The following is a 21,480-nucleotide window of genomic DNA, read 5'->3' as shown; positions in this document are numbered from 1 at the left end:
AAGTTACATTGATGATTTAACACATGTCCACCAGATGTCAATGGAAGAATTTATTTAAAGGGTACCGGTCATAAAGGGAACTGCCAGTGTTGTTTTTTTAATGATGTCACCTCCACTTTCTTATTCCTGTTCCACTGTTTAGTGACACAATACTCTGAAACAAACATGGTGGTTAGGAATTCCAATTTCCCTGGCTACATAATTCAGAATATTCATTAAAAAAGCAGCAAGAAACTGATGGCACAGCACCGTGACCCTGTAAAAATAGGCTGGCAGTGATTGCCTCCATAATAAGTTTTTTTCTAAACATGGCCACATTCAGGGCCATTTTTTCTGCTCAGGGTCGCCACTGTCTCCAGGGCCCAAAATGACAATGGCATGCAATGCAAGACTCTGGAACTCTTAACATTTGGGATCTCCATATGTCACAGCTCCACAGGGCCAAGTGGCGGACCCACTGTGTCATCAACCCAGTGGGTGGAGACATGCACGGGGGGGCAGGGTCTAGGCAGTATCTTGGTCTTCTCCAGAGCCCCTAGTGGTGAGGATGTTGTGCAGCAAGATATTGCCAGGTTGTGCCCCCCATGCCCACCAACGCAGGTGACTGCTGACTAGCAGGAACCAAAACGCTGTGCCAGAGGGAAATCCAAAAGCGTAGTCAAATGAGCCAAAGGTCAGGGCAGGCAGCAATCAAGAGTAGTCAGGAAACAAGCCAAAAGTCAGTACACGGAAAATGCAGGAACTGCAGCAGTAGAACCACAAGGAACTCCTTGTCCAGGCAACTTCCTGTTGCCAGGTCACTTCCTTAAAAAGGGGTTGTCATGTGATGAGTGTAGATCATGTGAGCAGCAGACACTAACCCCACCAGCAGGGGGAGTGCTGGTGCTGAGTGAGTCTCAGGTGTTGTTCACATGCCTACCAGCAGAGGGAGTGTGTCTGCGGAATACCCTAGTCCTCTGAGGCAAGGGAGCAACTGACTGAGAATGACATGACCTGGACCAGGAAGTGTGCCGAGAGTTGGATCCAGAAGCAGAGATGGTGCTGGCAGCAGGAGACTGCAAGGTGGGTGACACTGAAGGGGTTACAGATCCACTATTCCTGCGGGGATCTGTGACACCATATTTGTCCAAGGCCCCATCATTTGTAGAAGTGTGGGTCTGCACACCCACCCTGTACTGAGTTCCCAGGTCCACACACCTGATTTGCCAATTATGAGCTCCAACCATCCCTACTGGATACATTGAGCTCTGATTTATTAAAGATCTCCATGGCGGGAGAGGAGACACATTCATCAGTGAACCTGGGTGATCCAGCAAACCTGGAGTAGAGTCATAAAGTCATTAGCTATTTGTTAGCAAATGTTTTCAATCCTGGACCAGATCCATTCCTGGTTTGCTGCATCACCCAGGTTCACTGACAAACGTGTATCGTCTCCAGCTCTTGGAGAGCTTTAATAAATCAGACCGATTGTGTCATTTATATTATGGATAAGTATAACAGGAGGAGCCGGGGCACACAATGGAGGACAGGGGAACTCAAAACTCCCAGGTCACCTGGAACAAAGCCAGGAATTATGGCCAGAAGATCTCATCAATGAGGCATCAAAAACCTAAAGGAAACAAGGGCCCCACCAGGCTCCATTTACCACCTTTAGGTGGGCTGACCATGTAATACATTCGTGTTATTTGCCGATTTGCTCAATATTATCCCACCGACTAGCAGAAGGCTCTCGCCGAAGCCTCCTGAACTTTCTGAACCCATCCCGCACAGAATAAAACATTTCCAAATGGATTTATTTCTCAAATCAACGTTCCGTGTTTGTGAAGAATTCCCACGCAAGGAAACCGAGCCATGAATAATTCATTGAAACAGCTTGACATTTCATTATGGAAATCAGGCCCCAGAAATGAAAATACCTTACAGCTCCAGCCTAACATCTCACTATTCCCATCTCCATCTGTTCTACAAATGTAGCACTAACAATTCCAGGGAGCAATCACAGCTGTTCTGTAGGCTCACCTGGGGAATAAAGCTTGGCTTGTTTAATAAGACAAAGAGAAATATGTGACATCCCGAGATGTCATCTATGGGCTGCTGTGCAAGAACAATGATTGGACAAATAATCTACTGATCAACTACAATCGCTAAGGACAGATCCAAATCTATAGAAGGAACGGAACCCGGAATATGGATTGAAGAGGTCTTGACTGAGATGGATCCCTACTCCAAGTAGGGTCCCTCTTTATGACCACTGTCTGACCACTCACTGGTGGATACAGAGCTGGCAGAGGAGATTTCCTTTCCTTGGAATTTGCTTCTTGGCTCTGCAATATAAAAATGAAATCTGTAAGAGCTGAGCAAAGGAAGACAGTAGTAGTCCTCTGCTGGTCCGGTTACCAAAAAACCCCTCCAGGTATAAGTAGGTGAGCTGCTGAGGGTCCATACTACCAAAGGTGGGGGGGTCTTGATGTGGATGTAGGATTCTAATGAATAGATTGGGGAATTTAGAGGAAATCATATGTAAAGGTGGGACGCCGATGTAAAAAGGGAGGGGTTCTGGGGTGAAAAGGGGTACTAACATGTGGAAGGGGTCTCTAATGTAAAGGGGGACTCTGATGTAAAGAAAGGGACACTTTGTGAAGTTGGGGACTAATATAAAGGATGGACTAATCCATCCTTCCCACCACTCCTCTTCTGCTGCCTCTCTTTGTAGTTCACTTCATTGACTTCCATTTTACCTGAGAATTTCCTATGCTTTGCCTTCAAATCCCTCCACAGTTCTTGTCCCACTTACAATTCTGACCTGATAGAAAAATCCCCCCCTAGCTGCTCACTTCTCCCCTCCGATGATTCACTAATGACTTCCTCACTCATAACCCCATCAAATGCACGGCTCCAAGACTTTCCTAGAGCTGCCCCGACTCTCTGGAATGGTCTCCTCGTTCTATTCGGCTTGCTCCTACTTTCTGCTCATTTAAAAGAGAACTCAAAACCCAACGCTTCAACCTCACCTACCCGTCTTCTTCTGTCTCCTAAACCCTCACTACTTCCCACCATTCCATATCCCCCTCCTATTGTGTGTTACTTCCCCCACCTCCTAGATGGTAAGCTCTTTGGGGCAGGATCCTCTCCTCCTCCTGTGTCACTGTCTGTCATTTGCAACCTCTATTTAATGTACAGCGCTGCATATTATGTTGGTGCTATATAAATCCAGTTTAATAATCTTAATAATAATAATAATAATCCAGATGTGAGGGAAACTCTGTTTTCAGAGGGGTTTGTAATGTGAATGTTGGGCTCTGATGTAAAGAGGAGCGTGCTTGATATGAAGCGGGAATATATATGAAAAGAACTCTGCTGTAAAGAAGTCCTCATGTTGTAAAGATTGGCTCTTTAGGTGGTAAACTTGCCCTAAATGGAAAGGCTTTCATTTAAATATAGCACTGGGGCAAAGCGTTTGTAGCTAAAAGATCACCAGTTGCCTTGTAAAGTTGATGTGAAAGGGCAAGACCAGGTCCAAATCCTGCATAGGTCCATAGGTCTCCGGCTTCACCGATGGATAGATTGATTGATCCCTAGCCCTTTACCATGGGGTCTTTTTTCTTCTTTGGCTTGATGGGGATATGGTACTGTGTATGCTTTTCTGTTATATTAATTCCCATGTGTGTATCTATTTAGTATGTGCTGCTTCTGTAATAGTAAACAAGTCTCTGCTGTCAAATTGACAGCTGGGAATTGCTGGGAACACACCTGGAGACCTGCTGGGTCGGGGCAAACCAACCATACCCAGAGTATTGAGATTAGGTCCAAGATTGGTAAAAGTTAAAGTAAACGGCTTTGGCCTCCCGTTGTTCACCCCTGAAATGCCCATCAATTTCTGGATTGAAGGAGACATCACCCCTCCCCTTCACAGGGGAAACACAAGCCCTGTAAACTGTCATATGGGGGCAGTAAAAAGTTCATAATAAATATGTTTTTCTGCCACATACCTGGCACCGGTATTTATTTTTAAACAAACACAGCCATCTGCAATGTGATCGAGTTGCAACATACTTCTTATTAAGTTACATTAATTTAAAAAAAGGTGTAGGTTTTATTTTTAGCCCATGCAGTGCCTTGGCATCCTGACACTTATTACTTTAATCACTTTTAATTAATTTTAATTACTTTAATCCTTTAATGCAATTTAAATAACAACCTAATTCCATCTTAATATAAGCATTCAGGAATTTCTAGAATGGCAACTCTCAAAATACAAAGTCGGATCAGGTTCTACTGTATTGCACAGAGCTGGCGATCCAACACTGAGTGCTTGCTGATGGTACGAGGATGTCTTCTATCGTAGGCTGGGGTGGTCCTTTACCAAGCTGAAGTCTCTAAAGGCCATGTGAAGCCAACACCTTTTTTTTAGTTTTGGGTTCAATGGGAAACATTTAGAAATTGTCGGATTTGTATCCCCCTGGGGTGAATCACTATTGGTCCTGGGGCTGAAAGTAATGGGAAATTCAAAATGTTTCAGTTGGCCCAAGAACGGGAGGTGAGGGAAAATCTTCCAATGGGACAACTGTTTAAAAATGGCCATACACTATGCTATGGTTCCAATGAAATAGACAGCAAATGACATAAAAATCAAAGAAAATCAATGGAAAATTAGGACATTTTTGATTGATATTTGATGGATATATGGATCGCTAGTTTTGGAATGCTTTTAATGGTTTCCAATACCAACAGTCCTTGGCCTTGTTAGAGGTCATCCAGCATCATCCAGTTCTTTCCTCCCTATAGTGAATATTCCTGGCTCATTTTTTTCATTGACCAATTTTGATTTCGTTCAATATGGAAGCTCAGCATCACATATATAGTTACATAGTTAGTATTACTAAACAGGATTTATATAGCGCCAACATATTACACAGCGCTGTACAATAAATAGGGTTGCAAATGACAGACAGTGACACAGGAGGAGGAGAGGACCCTGTCCAGAAGAGCTTACAGTCTAGAAAGAGGGGGAAGTATCACACAATATGAGGGGGGATTTGTAGTGGTGGGAGGTAGTAAGGGTTTAGGAGTTAAAAGAAAAAAAAGTTTGAAAAGATAGGTCTTGAGGGCTCTTTTAAATGAGCAGAAAGTAGGAGCAAGACTAATAGGACGAGGAGACCATTCCAGAGAGTCGGGGCAGCTCTGGATAAGTCTTGGAGCCGTGCATGTGATGAGGTTATGAGTGAGGAAGTCATTAGTAGGTCATTGGAGGAGCGGAGAGAGCGGCAGGGGGAGTATTTTTTTTACCAGGTCAGAAATGTAAGTGGCACAATAACTGTGGAGGGATTTGAAGGCAAAGCACAGGAGATGAATTTGATTCTAAGGTGAAATGGAAGCCAATGAAGAGAACTACAAAGAGATGCAGCAGAAGAGGAGTGGTGGGTAAGCTGTGTATGGGGTAGGTAGGTGGGAAGGCTGTGTATGGGGCATATAGGTGGGAAGGCTGAGTATGGGGTAGATAGGTGAGAAGGCGGTGTATGGGGTCGGTAGGTGGAAAGACTGTGTATCGGGTAGGTAGGTAGGCGGGAAGGATCGATGAGTCTTGCTGCAGCATTCATAATAGATTGTAGAGGAGAGAGTCGGGTTAGTGGAATACCAGAGAGGAGGAGGTTACAGTAGTCCAGATGAGAGATGATAAGAGCGTGTACAAGGAGTTTGGTGGTCTCAGGGGACAGGTAGGGGCGGATGTTGTGCAGGTGAAAGTGACAGGACCTGGAACTGTTCTTAATATGGGGGGTAAATGACAGGGCAGAATCGAAGGTGATGCCAAGACAACGTGCCTGAAGGGAGGGGAAGGTGGCAAGGAAAGTGAGTGGTTTAACATGGTGGCAGCTTCATCTGGGGAGGTGATTTTGGAGAGGGAGGGGGTTAGGGAAGGCAGTTTAAGAAAAGGTTGTGGTCAAGGTTACAGATATCTCTCTGCCATTGAACAGGTCTGAGATGTGGCAAAGGAGGACAAGAGTTCGATAGGTTGAAGGTGATAAGGTTATGATCAGAGAGGGGGAATGGTGAGTTGTCAAGGAGGGTGAGGTTGCAGAGTTTACAAAATACCAGGTCTAAGTGTGTCCGGCTATGTGTTTGGGGCCATTGATGTGCTGTGTGAGTCCAAATGAGGAGGTAATGGAGAGCAGTTTGGCTGAGGAGGGAAGGTTGGGCTCATCCATTGCAACAATAAAATCACCAAGGATGAGGGTGGGCAGGTCATGGGAAAGAATGTGTGGGAGCCTAGAGGCAAAGTTGTCCAAAAACTGTGATTCTGGGCAAGGGGGGGGGGGGGGGGAAGCCAACAGCAACAATGAGGGGTAAGGGGTGAAAAAGACGGACAGAGTGGACTTCAAGAGGTGAAAATAAGGGAGGGTGGGGTAGGAAGGACTCTGTATGTACAGTTAGGTGACAGAATGAGACCCACACCACCCCCTACTCTGTTGCCAGGTCTAGGGGTATGTGTCAAGTGCAGGCCTCCATAGGAAAGTACAGGAGCCGAGACAGAGGAGGAAAGCCAAGTTTCAGTGAAAGCCAAGATGTTCAGAGATTTAGAGAGGAGAAGATTGAGTATGGAGGTTACTTTATTCCTACTGCCAGAGAAAGGGGGTAAGGACTTATGGGTAGGGTGAATAGGAATGAGGTTAGGAACAGGGTGAATCTTGGTGAAAGGGTGGGAAAGAGAGAGGCTGTGTGGGGTAACAGGGTTGGGTAAGATGTCACCAGAAAGTAACAGTAGAGTAGAAAGGTGCCGGAGCACAGAGAGAGAAATCAGGAGGTTGAAGGTGCAAAGATAATGAGTTATCAGACTGGGGAGGACAGGGACTATAGTGCCAACAGAGATCATGGTGAATGATACATTGTAACAGTTATTTGTGAATCATAGGAGTACATGATACAATGTGGCAGGTCCTGTAATATGTTGTAGTGGGGCTCGATAGCTTGTTGAGTTCCAGAAGTGGGAAAGGGTGAATCTGTCAGGGAGATGGCTTGGTGAAATAACCGCTGATGCCATTCTGAACTGCTGTGTTGGAGTCTAGGTGGCTAGGTAATGATGATTCAGTCCAAAGCCATGAGATGGCAAATTTAGAATGTAATGAGGTGTCCAATCCTGTTTTAATCATAGGTTGAAAAAAAGACTTAAGTCTAACAAGTTCAACCACTAGAGAAATAAACATATTCCAGATATAAAACCCTATGGACATTGAGTTTATCCAGAGGAAGGCAAAAAAATCCCCTGGTACAATTTGCTCCAACAGGGGAAAAAAATTCCTTCCTGATTCCATGAGGCAATCGGATGTTCCCTGGATCAGCTGTCACTGTTATGTTTACTTTAAAGCTTTATTCCCCAGTTATATTCTGTGCTTCTAGAAATCATCCAGCTTTTTCTTAAAGCAATCTATAGAACTTGCTGAAACTACTTCCTGAGGGAGCCGATTCCACATTTTCACAGACCTTACAGTGAAGAATCCCTTCCTTATCCGGAGCTTAAACTTCTTTTCCTCCAGACGCAAGGAGCGCCCCTTGTAATGATCTTAAAGTGAATAATTGGGAAGAGAGTTCTCTATATGGACCGTTTATATATTTACATGTGGGCAATACTACAGTTTCTTGTTTTTAGAAAGCTATGTGCAGGACCATGATGGCCCCTTCCACCAGATATGATCTGCCTGCATTTCATGGAGAAGCAAGGAGACCCAGGGATAAAAAAACAGATTTTATTTAATAATTTCATATGTATGTTGATGAACCATGGAAGGCAAAATGAGATAGCTTTAATGGCACTGCAGAAAACCAAAATGGAATACCAGGCAGTGCTGCTTATCAGGGCTACATGTATCACGTCTGGCTAACAAGAATTGCAAATCCCTTGGCAGGGAGTACAGTTTGGACATATTAAGCCTGATTTTTTAAAACTTCCCAAGACTGGAGAAGATAAATTATCATGGGAGAACCTGGGTGAGGTAGCAAACCTAAAATGGGTCTGGACCAGGATAAAAACATTGGCTAATAGCAAATGATTTTTAAGAAATCCATTCCAGATTTGCTGGAGCACCCAGGTTCTTCCCTGAAAGGTTTATTTTCTCTAGTCCTGGAATCCTTATTAATATCAGGTCCATAATGTATTTCACCTAAAATGTAGTTTCTTACCTGTAGTTCTGTTTTATGTCAGTCAAATAAAACCCACCCACGAAAGAAAAAGCCAGACTCGGGTTGGCAGATAATACCGTTTAATGGCACCTATTAAACTTTCACATACAGAATTTGTCATCGAGCGTCAGAATGAGTGCAAAGCACAGAACATGCAACCTACCCCTTCTCTCTCCCCAAGTCTCAGACTTCATTATCAGCAAAAAAATAACCCACAAAGATAACAAAAGCTTTAAATTAATACTGGCAGCGGAAAAAATAATAATAATAATAATAAAATACACATTCCGTTTTATATTTTACCAAGCAAGAATCTCTACAAGTAGCATTACTGTGAGGTACAGTATACTTGTTTGCACAGAGGTGGGGTGGCTTAACACAAGGACCAGAAAAAAAAAACTTAAAAATTGGGAAATATCAAATAATATGACATAAATATGAGAAATATCTTCGGTAGCACTGATAGGTTAAATATTCCAAAAAATTAAACAAAAAAAACAAAAAAACAAAAAGACTATGCAGTACAGGCTCGTGTCAAACTGGGCTGAGTAATGAAAGTTCGAGGAAAGGAAGGTGTCTGTATTGCCTGTAGCAACCAATGGGGATTTTTGGGTTTCTTAAGACAAGAAAAGATGAGATTTTGTTGCCTAAATCAACCAAACTGAGTAGCTCCAGTGTGGCCCCATAAGGCAAACCAGAACTAAAATTGCTCCTTCTAATTCAGACTTTCATGACCTTTTTTTTTTAACATGGGGGAACCCTTCTAAATGTGTACAATTCCATTAAAAGATAGGCAAATCATTTTTCTCTTTTCCACTTTGCTAATTATGAGTTACTGAACTTAGCATTATATATGATATTACCTTCTGGATATACCACATAGTTTTATATCTAATAAAGTACTTCTCCCCTTTTTGTACCAGTTTCTCAAATAAGATCAAGTGATCATCCATTAATTACAAGTCCCCTGAGGAAGCCAATCGGCGAAACGCATTGGAATCAGAGACAGTGGTACCATTTGTGATCACTAATAAGAGACTGAAATATTAAACTATCACTTGTGCTATGGCCATAACTTAACAAAAAAATGTAAATCTCTGTAATTTTTTTATACGATTTGTAAAGGTGTATGCCGAAAAAACTCATCTTTGCCCGTCTTTTCATGGAATTGTAAACATTTGATTTAATAGAGCTAGCTTAAAACTGATCTGAGAGGAGTCTGGCTCTCTTTTTTTCCTTTCTACTAGTTGAACCCCTTCTATAATTACTATATCCACAGCTCATAGTACATTAGTGTGATGGTCAATGGGAAGAACATCTCTTATATTGCTGGCCATTGGGAAGAACGTCACCCTTACAGATGGCCAAAAAGATCATTGGGGTCACTTAAACTGATCTGGGAGGTCCAAAGCAACCTCTGGAGGAACCCTAGGTTTCCAATGGGAATCACTGTTCTAAGCCATAGCATGGACATGGAACATCTTCAGGAAGTCTTCTATGGTAGGGATTGTCACCCCAGCCGGTAACATTTAGTTTTCATTCCTTATCCGGGTTCTAAGAACAGTTCCAGGGGATCACAATTCTGGGAATCACTCCAACCCTACAGGAGTCCCTCCTCCTGATCATATCATTGTAAACATTGCTTTTTGACCCTGGTTGGTTTGGTTGTGTCCTTCTTTTGACTTTTCTATCAGTGGGTAATCAGTGGTTGGAGCGCTGTTCTCCCCAACCAAGGGTGGCTCATGGACACCCCTTCAAAGGGCTTTTCCTTGACCCCCTGGGCAGGGCACAGGTTGAATGATGACCAGTAAGAGAACTGGGCCATCAAGAAGGATGCTTGGGTCAGCATTGTAGCTTACAAATAGTGAATAATTCTAATCAAATGTTTTATTAGGTTCAATATTTCCTAAAAATATAAAAAATAGACTATAAAGTACACCAAACTTTTTAGAAATGCTTCCTATTTTCCATGTGTACATTACAACCCCAAAATCTGGGCTGGGGCTGATGTACACACAACCTGCAGTCTGTAAGGGGCAACAGGGAACACGGTTGGGTTTGTGCATCTTTCACACACAGGTGACCAAACAGGCTCGTTTCTAGATTTAAGGAGGTCCATTTATAAACGTTTTCACCCAAGATTCACCTAATGTTTACCAAAAATTTACACTTTTTACATTCTATTAAAAAAAGTGTGAATCAGATTCTACATTAATTCATACATTTGATTCCAATGTGAAAAATTAGTTCATTTGGGGTAAATGTTGGGTGAAAACTTGTTAAAAAAAAAGATCTCCTAAAGATAAGTACTTAGATTATTGTGGTGACTCTTTAGCTGACCATCTCTGGTTGTACAACCTCCATTAGATCTACCGAAATCCAAGTAAAAGCCCTACCAAAACCATTATATTCAGGCATGATCAGGTCCTACATAGCTGGAGGGAGATTAGAAGACCATCGTACTATCACACAGCAAGGTGTATGGCCGGGTTTAAGCCAATCAGTCACGTCACAATCTGATTGTACAATTTCTTCAACAACTGCATAGCATACGTACCTACCAGACTGATTGGATTTTGGGGAAGGACCCACACCCACATTTTTGTTTGCGAATCTAAAAGGAGCACAGGTCAAAAACGAGTTGCCCAATCCCATTGGTTGCTAAAGGAAAGACAATGCCTTACACACGTGAGGATTTTGTTATTACTATCTTATTATTAGAAGATTCTGGGTAATAACGGAGCCTGTGACTCACAGCTTGAACCTCGCTTGGCAGCTTGGAGATAAAAGCATGGTGGGAATAAAGGAAGAAGTTGTTGGTGGTGGGGGATGGGGGTTATATGGGGAAAGGGGCTGTAGACCAGCTACACAGAATTCGGGAATTCTCGATATGGCCTTGTGCGCTGTGATAGGGAAAAGGTGGTGAAAGGAAGTCTAAAGAAGTTAGGTGGGTGGCAGAGTCCATCCTCCTACCGATTCCATTTAATCCTTTCAGTGCTGCAATCTTTCCAGCATTGAAGGGGTTAAACCCCCGGGTCCCATGTTTGGCAGTCCAGCGTCTTTTCTTCAGTCACGTGACTTGCAGGAAACTGATATTAACCTGGGCCAAAAAGAAGAAGAAAGAAAAGCTTCCCAGCCTCCACTCCTCCCGGGGGAATACGGCCTCTCAGAAATGGCGGCTGGGACTTAAGGGTGAAGGGCGTTAGGGGTCCTCGATGTCAAGGAACTCCTGTTTGGGAGGAGCAGTGCCCCTGTACCAAGAACACGATCCGTCACTGCGCTTGATGCAGGCGTAGTGCTTGGCCTGTCGTCCGTGTATGCTCTTCTCCGTCATCCAATCTGTCCAAAGACATTCGTCCTGAGAACTGACGTAGCATGGGATGGAAGGACAGCGAGAGATCTGGAAGGGGAAAAAAAAGCGGCAGAGGATGGTTAGCGAAGAATTGGGGCGAAATGAAAAAAATGATACAAATAACACAACATTTTTACACTTTCCTTAACAATGCTAAAGGCTCACTATGTAATTATCTTTTAATGTCATTTACATGTACCAATCATTTTCTTGTTTGATAATTAATATGAATGATCATTTTACCATTATATCTAATCAACATATCAACCTATTGTTTCCACATGTAGTGGGCCATTCCATTGGTTCCATCAATTGGATCCATGTTCCATCAATTTGGAAACCAATGAGCGTGGGGAAACACTTTGGAGGATGAAAGGCGGGGGGTCTACTCTTAAGGCATGGAGCCTGATTTATTAAAGCTTTCTATGGCTACGTACACACGTGAGAGGATTATCGGCCACTATTCGCCTCAGGGCTGATATCGAATAAGAATCAGGCATGTGAAACATTCATCATTCATGGATCCGTCCTGGTGGATCCACAAACGATGGACGATCATAATGAAAGTGAAGGGGAGGGAGCACAGCAGTGCCATGCTGTCGTTCTTCCCCTCCCCTCACCATAGAGCAGAATGGCGCTGTATATACAACGCTCGTTCATGCTTTGTTTAGTCTTTTGTCGTTGGAAAGATCTAATCCTGGACGAGATTCATTCTAGGTTTGCAAGATCACCTGGGCCCTCCCGTGATAGTCTATCTTCTCCAGTCTTGGCGGGATTTAATAAATGAGACCCATGGTATCTGTAGGTATTGACTGGAAACTGAATACAAATTTTGTGGAAAAAAAAATGGGAGCCAATGTAGTTCAACTTCGAAAGGATTCAGAACTGCTTTAAAAGTCCAAATGTGATTGGTGAGAGTCAGAACTTTACACAGCCCAAGCTTTAGCATATACAATCCAACTACTTCTCTGGAGCTCTGTATGGGTTTTCCGTCTTCCCATATTCTCCTGATTTAATGGCAACTGTAAAAAGTTGTTTTCCCATCACCTTTTGTCCTACTCAGAATGGTTACCAGAAAGGATCGGTCTCCATAGTGTGGGCTTAGACAAAAAAAAATAACCGGGTTCTTTTGGTTTTCCCACCCGGTCCAAAACTAAGAAAGTACCCTGGGGGAGTCAGAAATAGAAAAGGATCTGGGGGTTCTGGTAGATCATAGACTTATTAACGGCATGCAATGCCAAGCTGCAATATCTAAAGCTAGAAAGGTCCTTTCTTGTATTAAAAGAGAAATAGACTGCAGAGATGGAGATATAACCCTGCCCCTGTACAAAGCATTGGTCACACCACATCTGGAATATGCAGTCCAGTTTTGGGCACCAGTTCACAAAAAGGACATTGTGGGATTGGAGAGAGTGCAGAGAAGAGACGTGGAGGAGAGGGCAGAGACAGAAAGAGATGGAGTGGAGAGAAAGAGACATACAAGGGGAGAGATATAAATTGGTAAAGTAATTGGGAATAAAGGGGAAAGAGAGGGAGGGAAAGGAGAGACAGAGGAAGAGAGAGGTATGATGAGTGACATGGAGGAGAGGGCAGAGACAGAAAGAGAGGGGAGAGAGAGGAAAACAAGAGAGGATTGTGGGAGGGGAAAGGCAGAGAAGACAGAGTGAAATGAAGAGGAGAGAGAGGGAGAGTGGTGAAAGAACGGGGAAGGGGGTGAAAGGGGTGGTGAGGGAAAGAAAGAGAACGGAGAGGGAAGTAAGAGTGATACCTTCAAAACCGACGTCATCCTGCACAGATATCTGTCCTGGTATTGACCTGAGTACAATCACAGTATAATCCTGTTACTGTCAGCCACCACCAGCAGGTTCCTATTGGTTATGGCGCTCTAGGCCATGACCTAGGTGGCCTTGTGGGAAATTCCGCCCTGCGTATAGGACAGGTGTTCTGCAGTTCACAGATACATTTTAGTTGCACGTGTCAGCTCACTATATGAAAGCAGAACATGAACTCTTCCATACTGACCAATAACATCAGCCCCATGTGATCTACATTTGTATGGACTTAGGTATAAACGGTGGAATGTCTTAAATGTAAAACCTATGTAGCTGCAAGGCATATGGAGTAATTGATCCCTAAAATGTATGGCATATATGCTTTTTTGGAAGTTCTGCTCTTGCTTTTCTGGGCTTCCAGAAGCTTCTAATTTCTTGGATATTTGATTGACCGAAGGGAATGCAAATCTCCTGAAAATAGTTAATTATCATATGCCAACCATTAAAACAAGAAAAAACATTTGTATAACATGCAGTTGTTTTGTTTTTTTTTTTTTGTGCCAGGAACTGTGTCAACGATTCGAGGATGCACCCAGCAAAGTAGCTGCAGCAGTACAAAATACACTGTTGGTGGCACAAAGTTGACTTACCAGCCAAACTGCTATTGTGGAGGTATTTACATCACTTTATGAGTTAAAGCAGATAAGGTATCTTAAACTAGAAATTTTTGTTACTTTTGATTTTTTTTTTTTTTGGGTTTTGCAAAATCTTCAGCACTGTAAATGTAATACAACTTTTTAAAATGTATTCAGTACATGCCTTATATTCCTAAATATTCCTTTACACCTTAATATTCATTTATATATAATGATCCTAGTAGTTATATAACATAATTTATAAACAGTAGCAGTTGTTTTTAGATTAACGACACAATTTATAATTTACAAAGCCCATGCTGCATCTTTGGCTTATCACAGCACTCCGCGCTTCTAAAAACAAATCACAACAGGAAATGTATAGTTTCAAAAAGCTCCTGACTTCCTAATTGTAAATAACAAGTAGTAGGACATAACTGCTCTGGCTCAGTTAGCTGTGTGTGAATTTCTCCTTAAGCTATTTAGCTTGGTAAACAAAATGGACAAATACAGCTACAGCAAAATGTAAGAGAAACCAGTTTCTGACCAGGAATGTATATATAGGATTTCATATTTAACTGACAAAGAAGATAGAAAACAAATATTTAAGTTTTATTAGTCCCATTCATGATATAAAACATGTATAGAACTATTCTACAATCTCCTTAATCCCTAGTTTAAGTTTTGTGTCTTAGAATGAAGTATTAGAAGAGGGCTAGTCCCCGTTCAAGATATAGAAGCAAGGGTATATTAAGCGAAAAACAATTATAATATAATGATATTTTCACATGTATTTCATTTATTATAAGTTTTTCTATTTTGAAAGGTAATGCCAGTAACACTTATTGCCCTGACACTAATACAACTTGTCCCAGTGGTACTGTATGTGCACGGGTTTACTCTCTTACTACGCTGGGTGAGTTAATAAAACGTAAATAATACATGTCATTGAGTTTTATTGTATATAAAGCATAGCTGGTTAACTTTTACTATATTTCTTGGTTTTATCAAGGTAATACCAGCTTTAAATCCTATAACACTACATGTTTACCAGTTAGCCAGTGTGGAATTCCTGGCAGCATCAGCTTTCACAATGGCACAGTGAAGTTTGTTACGGTTTGTTCAACTAGTGATTGCAATCTACCTGAACCTTTGTGTAAGTAATCATCTAAGGTATGGGAATGCTGTGAAAGTATGTGGCCCTAAGTGCAATTGTGCACATATTTCATTTGTTTGCAGTTCTTTTGCATTTACTTAATCATTGTAGTTATTTAAGAGTGTTCATAGATATGTTCCTGTGTGTGCTTAAAAATGAACACAAAATCATTTTAATTTGACAAAACAAATATTAGCTTACCTATAGTTTTTGTTCCCCACATCCATGGCATTCCTCTTATGTGGCAGCAAAGAGAGTGATGGGGTTGAGTAAGCTAGAAAAAAAAGTAATGGTGCCTTTTAAATAATCACTTACCCTATGCAGCAAATAACAGAGACATTTTTAGTGACATCCCGGCCGAACCCCCAACACGTGTTTCATAAATTTGGGACAATATATTTTTAGGAAATTGCAGGTGTAACTAGTTAACTGTGGTTGTAGCAATCTGAAAAGTAATGACGTTTGTTAATCTTTGGGTATATATATATATCAAAATTTTATTTAAAAAAAACTTGTAACTAAACATAGGAACTTTATGGACCTTTACAAAGACACCAGTTTCCTGGAACCAAGATTCATGTTTTTAACTAGACAGTTTTATAATGAATGTATTTATCATAGCTAGTTAATGTGTCAAAAATGCAAGGATTGTGCCGTTTAAAGGAAATTAATTACTATAGTGAAGGAACTAAAAAAGAAGGGCACTTTTTGTTTAATTTGGAAAACTTTTTACACTGAAATTATGTAAAATTTCTGATTTTTTTCAATCATTTTTACTTGCTTTAAATATAAATCTATATTTTTTTTTCACATCACAAAATTTTAATATATATTCACCGGCAATGTTGTCATGCAATGAATGCCAGTACTTGTCACGCACGGAGAGACAGGACTACTAGGGGGCGTATGGAGGTGGTGCAAGCCCTGAGAAGGGGCAAGACTCAGAGTCTAAGCCATAACCAGATCTCTGATGGTGAGGATGTTGCGCTGCTGGTTACGGCCAGGTTTCGGTCCTTGGGCACACCAAGGTGGGCAAGCACGGTACCAAATCACCAGGCAGGAGGATAGCCAAGGAAAGCCAGGGTTGAGGCAGGCAGCAAGCAAGAGAGGTCAGGTCACACGCCAGGGGTCAATAGCCAGGGATCCAAGAGACATACAGCAATGACACAGGGGCCACTGCGGGCACAGGGAACACTGGAGACACTGGAACAGCAGGAGGCATAGGAGAAGCAGGGATAACCGCATGCAGACAGGAACACAGGAACAGCACAGGGAAGTTGGCTGGGAACCAACAGACTGGACCACGAGGGGTTAACACAGGAGCTGGACACAGGAAACACTGAATTAGGCAGCAGGTGTACAGGAGCTAGTTCACAGAACTAGGGAGCGTGGTAACGTGATGCATGAACACAGAATGCAGTCTGTGAGCAAGCTAAATAGCCAGGGCTAGTAAAGAGGCCATTTCCTGATTGTCCAACGGATCGGATGGAGTTGATAAAGCCCGGAAACAGAGGCACGCCCAGCAACATAACTGAAAGCATGCGCAGGAGAGAGATGCCTGTGCTTTAGTGAGAAACAGGTAAATGTGACAGTAATAATATAAATCAGCAGTGGGAATTAATGTAAAGAAACACTTTGGGAGATATTTGATTATTTTGTCACATAGAAAGGCAATGTTTAACAAAGCAACAAGATGGAGTTTGAGATTTACAGCAATGATACCGCTTGGATTAGGGATACCCTCCTCCCCAGCTATTGTAGGGATGTACTAAAACAGAATGAAACCTGAACATCATTAATTGTGCATCTGTTGACTTTTATAAATTGGAAGCAGCCTGGTTTGCATTTATTGGGTCTCTAATTTGCTTTATAAAATGATCACCACTTTTACTTTCTTTTATATTCCATTTTAGTGACAGGACCAGAGCCAGCTTCATCCATTAATGGATTGACATGTCCAACCTGCGTGTCAGAAAATGCAGAATGGTGCAATGCTAATGACTTCATGCAATGTGTTGGCAATGAAACAACTTGTTCGACTTATACTACAAAGGTTTTAGGTAATGAAACTCTGACTTCCTAAAACCTGCCCCTGCTCATATTACTCACAAACCACACCTACTTTGGTAAGCCTTGCCCCTGCGGAACCGGTCTGTTCTGTCACATACAAGACATTTGAATGCGTGTTGCCTTTAGTTGTACATCCAAGCCAGAGTTTCCTATTAGGATCATAAAATTGGATTTGCTTTTACAAAATAGCATGTCTAAATATGGACCTGCTTGTGAAGTTGAAATCTCTCTTTCACCCTTGTCTATTTGTTGTTAATGTAAAATTTGTATTTATACACAGGAACGCCAATGGTCTTTCGCGGCTGTGCCACCATGACTAACTGCATCCTTTCCAAACTCACTCACAGTACAAATGGATCAGATTTCGATTTCAAGTTTGACTGCATCAATAATGGTGAGGGTTTTGGTTATTTTGCTACTAAATATTTAATTGTGATCATTTTTATAGTTGATAACATGCTTCCAGCTGCTAAAGCAAATAGAGGCTATAGATAATTTGTCAAGGTAAGTAGTATCCTTTTTATGATCTGGTGGTCAACAGTGGAGGTTCTATCCCCTGAAACCACCAGCCAATGGTATTGCTGACTGCTAATTACCTTGGCATTGGGCAAGCTTCTGTTAGCCTGTAGTTTATGTACACAGCAGGCAGTGGCTACATTGGAACTTTCATAAAAGAAATTAGTGACAAAAATGCACAAATCAAAATACATGTATTGCTGTAAAAATTGCACCATCACTTTTTTTAACTACATATTCTAACGTGGTGTGTGTGTGGTGAATGACAATATATGTGATGATATATTTGTATGTAGTGTATACATTCCCTTATGTGAGTAGAAATCATGCTGCATTACTTTGAGCCTAAACAGGACAGGACTAAAATAATCATTATTCCCATAGCAAAATGGCAAAAGGATGAAACCCCTCTCTCTCTCTCTCTCTCTCGCTTTCTCTTATATTTGTTTGTATTTATATTGTATATTGGTGATCAATAAAATTGTTCCTCTAATTAATACCTCCTTTATTATTAATATTATTGGTATAAGTGAGTACTTATCCCTTAGGTAAAAGTTAGTGTGTAAAATTGCACCCCTTACTACACTAGTGGTTAGAAAAATTGCCCCCTTAGTATACTAGTGGTCAGTTGATGATACCTTCTTAGTAAATTGGCGGTCAGTGAAAAAGCCCCTTTATAATGTTGGTGGTCAGAATTAAACCTCCTGTGCCTTTAATGCCTTCTAAATCTGACCAAGAATAAGTATGTAGTAGAAGTAGCTCAAGTGACTAGATACCCTTTCACAAAAAGGACATTGTAGAATTGGGGAGAGTCCAGAGAAGGGCAACTAAACTAATAAAAGGAATGGAGGGGCTCAGCTATAAGGAGAGATTTGCTGAACTGAATATATTCTCCCTTGAGAAGAGACGTATAAGGGGGGATATGATCACCCTGTATAAATATATAAATGGTCCATATAGAGAACGCTCTTCCCAATTATTCACGTTAAGAAAATTACAAAGCAGAAGGGGGCGCTCTTTGCGTCCGGAGGAAAAGAAGTTTAAGCTCTGGATAAGGAAGGGATTCTTCACTGTAAGGTGTGTGAAAATGTGGAACCGGCTCCCTCAGGAAGTAGTTTCAGCAAGTTCTATAGATTGCTTTAAGAAAAAGCTGGATGATTTCTAGAAGCACAGAATATAACTGGGGATTAAGGATTTAAAGTAAAGATTGCTGATCCAGGGAACATGAGCTTAGTGGTCTTGCTGGACAAAACCAATAGACACTGATATGCCCATACAGATATAAACTCTACCCTTCTGGTAAGGCTTTTACAAGATTTTATAGAGTATATCTGTGGGGATTTGGGCTAAAGGTTGAAGGTCTAATATAAATGTTAGATCTGCTTTGCAATTTGCATTTCAATCCATCCCATAGGCATGCAGTAGGGTTAAGGTCCAGACTCCGTGAAGGTCCCATAAGTGTCTTCAACCTCATACATCAAACCATGATTTTTTGGATCTGGCTTTGTACACCTCAACGTCATAATCTGAATTTGAAATGTGTTGCATGGCAATGTTCGGCCACACACCAGCCACATCATCCCTATTACCTAGACCACTGTTTCTCAACCAGGGTTCCTTCAGAGTCTTGTTTTCTTTCTCTCTTTCACATGATTACTAAATTATAGCGGCAAGGCACAGCTTAAGAACCAATGTAACCAAGAGACTCATCCCTTCTGGTCTTTCTTTGACAGTTACCACTCACACCAATGATCTTTTTGGATGACATTTTTCCCATTAATGTAAAAGGAATTCCACCCATTGAGCACCACACTAATGTACTGTGGCTATAGTTATTATAGCAGGGGTTCCATGAAGACCTGTAAGTTATTTCAAGAAAAAAAAAGCCAGAAAACACGGACCTAGATGTTTCACTAGGTGGCTATTCCTTCGATGCCATGAAGAACCCCTGGTGTGGTCAACGATTTCCAAACAATGATGCCCTACAAGCAACTCTCAGGGTATGCAGAACCCAAAGACTGGAAATATGGAAGTCACCACCAGCATTGGGCATTAAGAGGAATAGATGGAATGCACTGAAGTGTAACCTGGGTGCTCCAAGCATTTTTGTTAGGTTGCAATACTTTTTCACAAAGGATAACTGTGCCTGAGCCTGATTGTTGAAGAAAACAGCCGTGCCCAGCTCGTAAAAAGTTGTAGGAAACACAGAGTTTAGTAAAAGTTATTTTTAGAAGATTGCATTGGTTGGGAACCACTGTAAAACGTATAGTTCAGCTTCCTGTATGGGGTCAGATGTCCATGACTCAACGCACTCCCACCAAAAAAAACTAAACACAGAGCTCTCGTATAATGCCGAGTAGTAAGAAGGAAGCCATTATTGTGAGTTCAGATCTCAGATTACACCCAGGGTTTGCAACAAATCACTTTGCTGATATTAAAAGCATGTGACAAAAAGGTTTTGTGGTCAGACCAGACAAAATTGGAACATTTTGTTCTCAGTCCAAAAGGCTTGCATATGGGAAAGGCTCGACATCAAACGTTTAAGAAAGAACTGCTTTGAAAGTGAAAACTCAGTTTCAGTGTTAAAAAGCTTAAAACAAGAGAAATGCTTTCTTTGATACGGAACCAAAGGCTCGGATCAAAGAAGATTACAGCGAGGAAAGAGAATGAGTCGAGCGGAAAATAAGACCAACAAAATTTGATTTTCTAAATGCGGTTCCTGGGTGGTCACATACATGCAGACAAAGCTTGTTTTAGACATTTAGAGCCATGTGGAAAACACTTCTGACTTTTCTCGCTCAACAGAAATATAAATAGATAGATGATGGACAAACTTGCATGTGAATACCTATTCGTAATCCTTTTACCAGGTGCTCAGGGCTTCTAACCCATTTATTAATATCAGTCCAAAAAAGGTAGAGAATCAAGGCCCTGGAAGTTTATAAATCCTAAAGCGTTCCTGTGGCCAGGATTTGGACAACCAATGAGCTTTACAAGCCTTCAATGACCTCCGTAGCTACAGGCACTAATCAGCAATTAATCCTTAAATTCACAGCATTAGGAGCTATTCAAGTTGGCAGCCCAGTTGGCTCTTTTCTGGGACAGGGAAGAAGGGTGAGCTAATGGGAGAAGCTTGGCCAACTAAACTGGCTTTGATAAAGACTTTGGTGTGCTTTTTGGGAATTTGAGAATGAATTGCACCACAGTGCCCTTAGCTAGAGGTCAGTAATGGCATATCTAGAAGCTCATTTGCTGCATTTTAAGAATATGTACATAGATAAATGACCACAGTAGCCATTGGTAAACATATTCCATATGGAGCCTTTTATAATGAGCCCTAATTTAATTTTCATGTACTAGAATGGTGGCAAATTCACATTGCTGTTGCCCAATCTCTTCCTAAAACATACTGAAATTGTATTAATAAATATAATTATTCTCTTACCTTACACTCACAGCCCATCTCATATCTCTGGTTGAGACTCTTCTTCTGGGTTTGGGTAAGAGATTCCCATGGCCATATAAAGTCACACAGTGTGATGTGCATTTTTCCAGTACCCTCTGCTTTACCTGGAAGAAAAGGGTTTGGGTGTTTATTACCTGCTCATTCATTAGAAAAAAGTTAATTTGGACTCCAAACAGCTAAATACACATATGATTGAAATATATATATATATATATATATATATATATATATATATAAAAAAAAATAAAAAAATAAATATATATATAAAATATTGGGTCTCTGTTGGGTGTTCTGTCCATCCTGGTAGAGCAGGAGACCTATTTTTCGTCTACAGCAGTTTG

At 41.4% G+C, this 21,480-nt stretch overlaps 1 protein-coding gene across 1 annotated transcript in view; it reads right to left on the bottom strand.

The window, feature by feature from the left end:
- Positions 1–8,235: 8,235 nt before the first annotated feature.
- TIMP2 (TIMP metallopeptidase inhibitor 2) overlaps positions 8,236–21,480 on the bottom strand; it is a 39,224-nt gene continuing 25,979 nt past the window's right edge. Inside the window, exons 4-5 of the mRNA XM_072403361.1 lie at positions 21,119–21,243; positions 8,236–11,572 (exon numbers count right to left, since the gene is read on the bottom strand). Coding sequence (XP_072259462.1) covers positions 11,375–11,572; positions 21,119–21,243 — 323 coding nt within the window. The 3' untranslated portion in view covers positions 8,236–11,374. The remainder of the gene's footprint in view (positions 11,573–21,118; positions 21,244–21,480) is intronic.

The sequence above is a fragment of the Pyxicephalus adspersus genome, chromosome 3 (genome assembly GCF_032062135.1).
Source record: "Pyxicephalus adspersus chromosome 3, UCB_Pads_2.0, whole genome shotgun sequence".
In the NCBI taxonomy this organism is placed as follows: Eukaryota; Metazoa; Chordata; class Amphibia; order Anura; family Pyxicephalidae; genus Pyxicephalus; species Pyxicephalus adspersus.
Note: the sequence above shows the minus strand (reverse complement) of the source record. Positions and strands in the feature narration are given on the sequence as shown.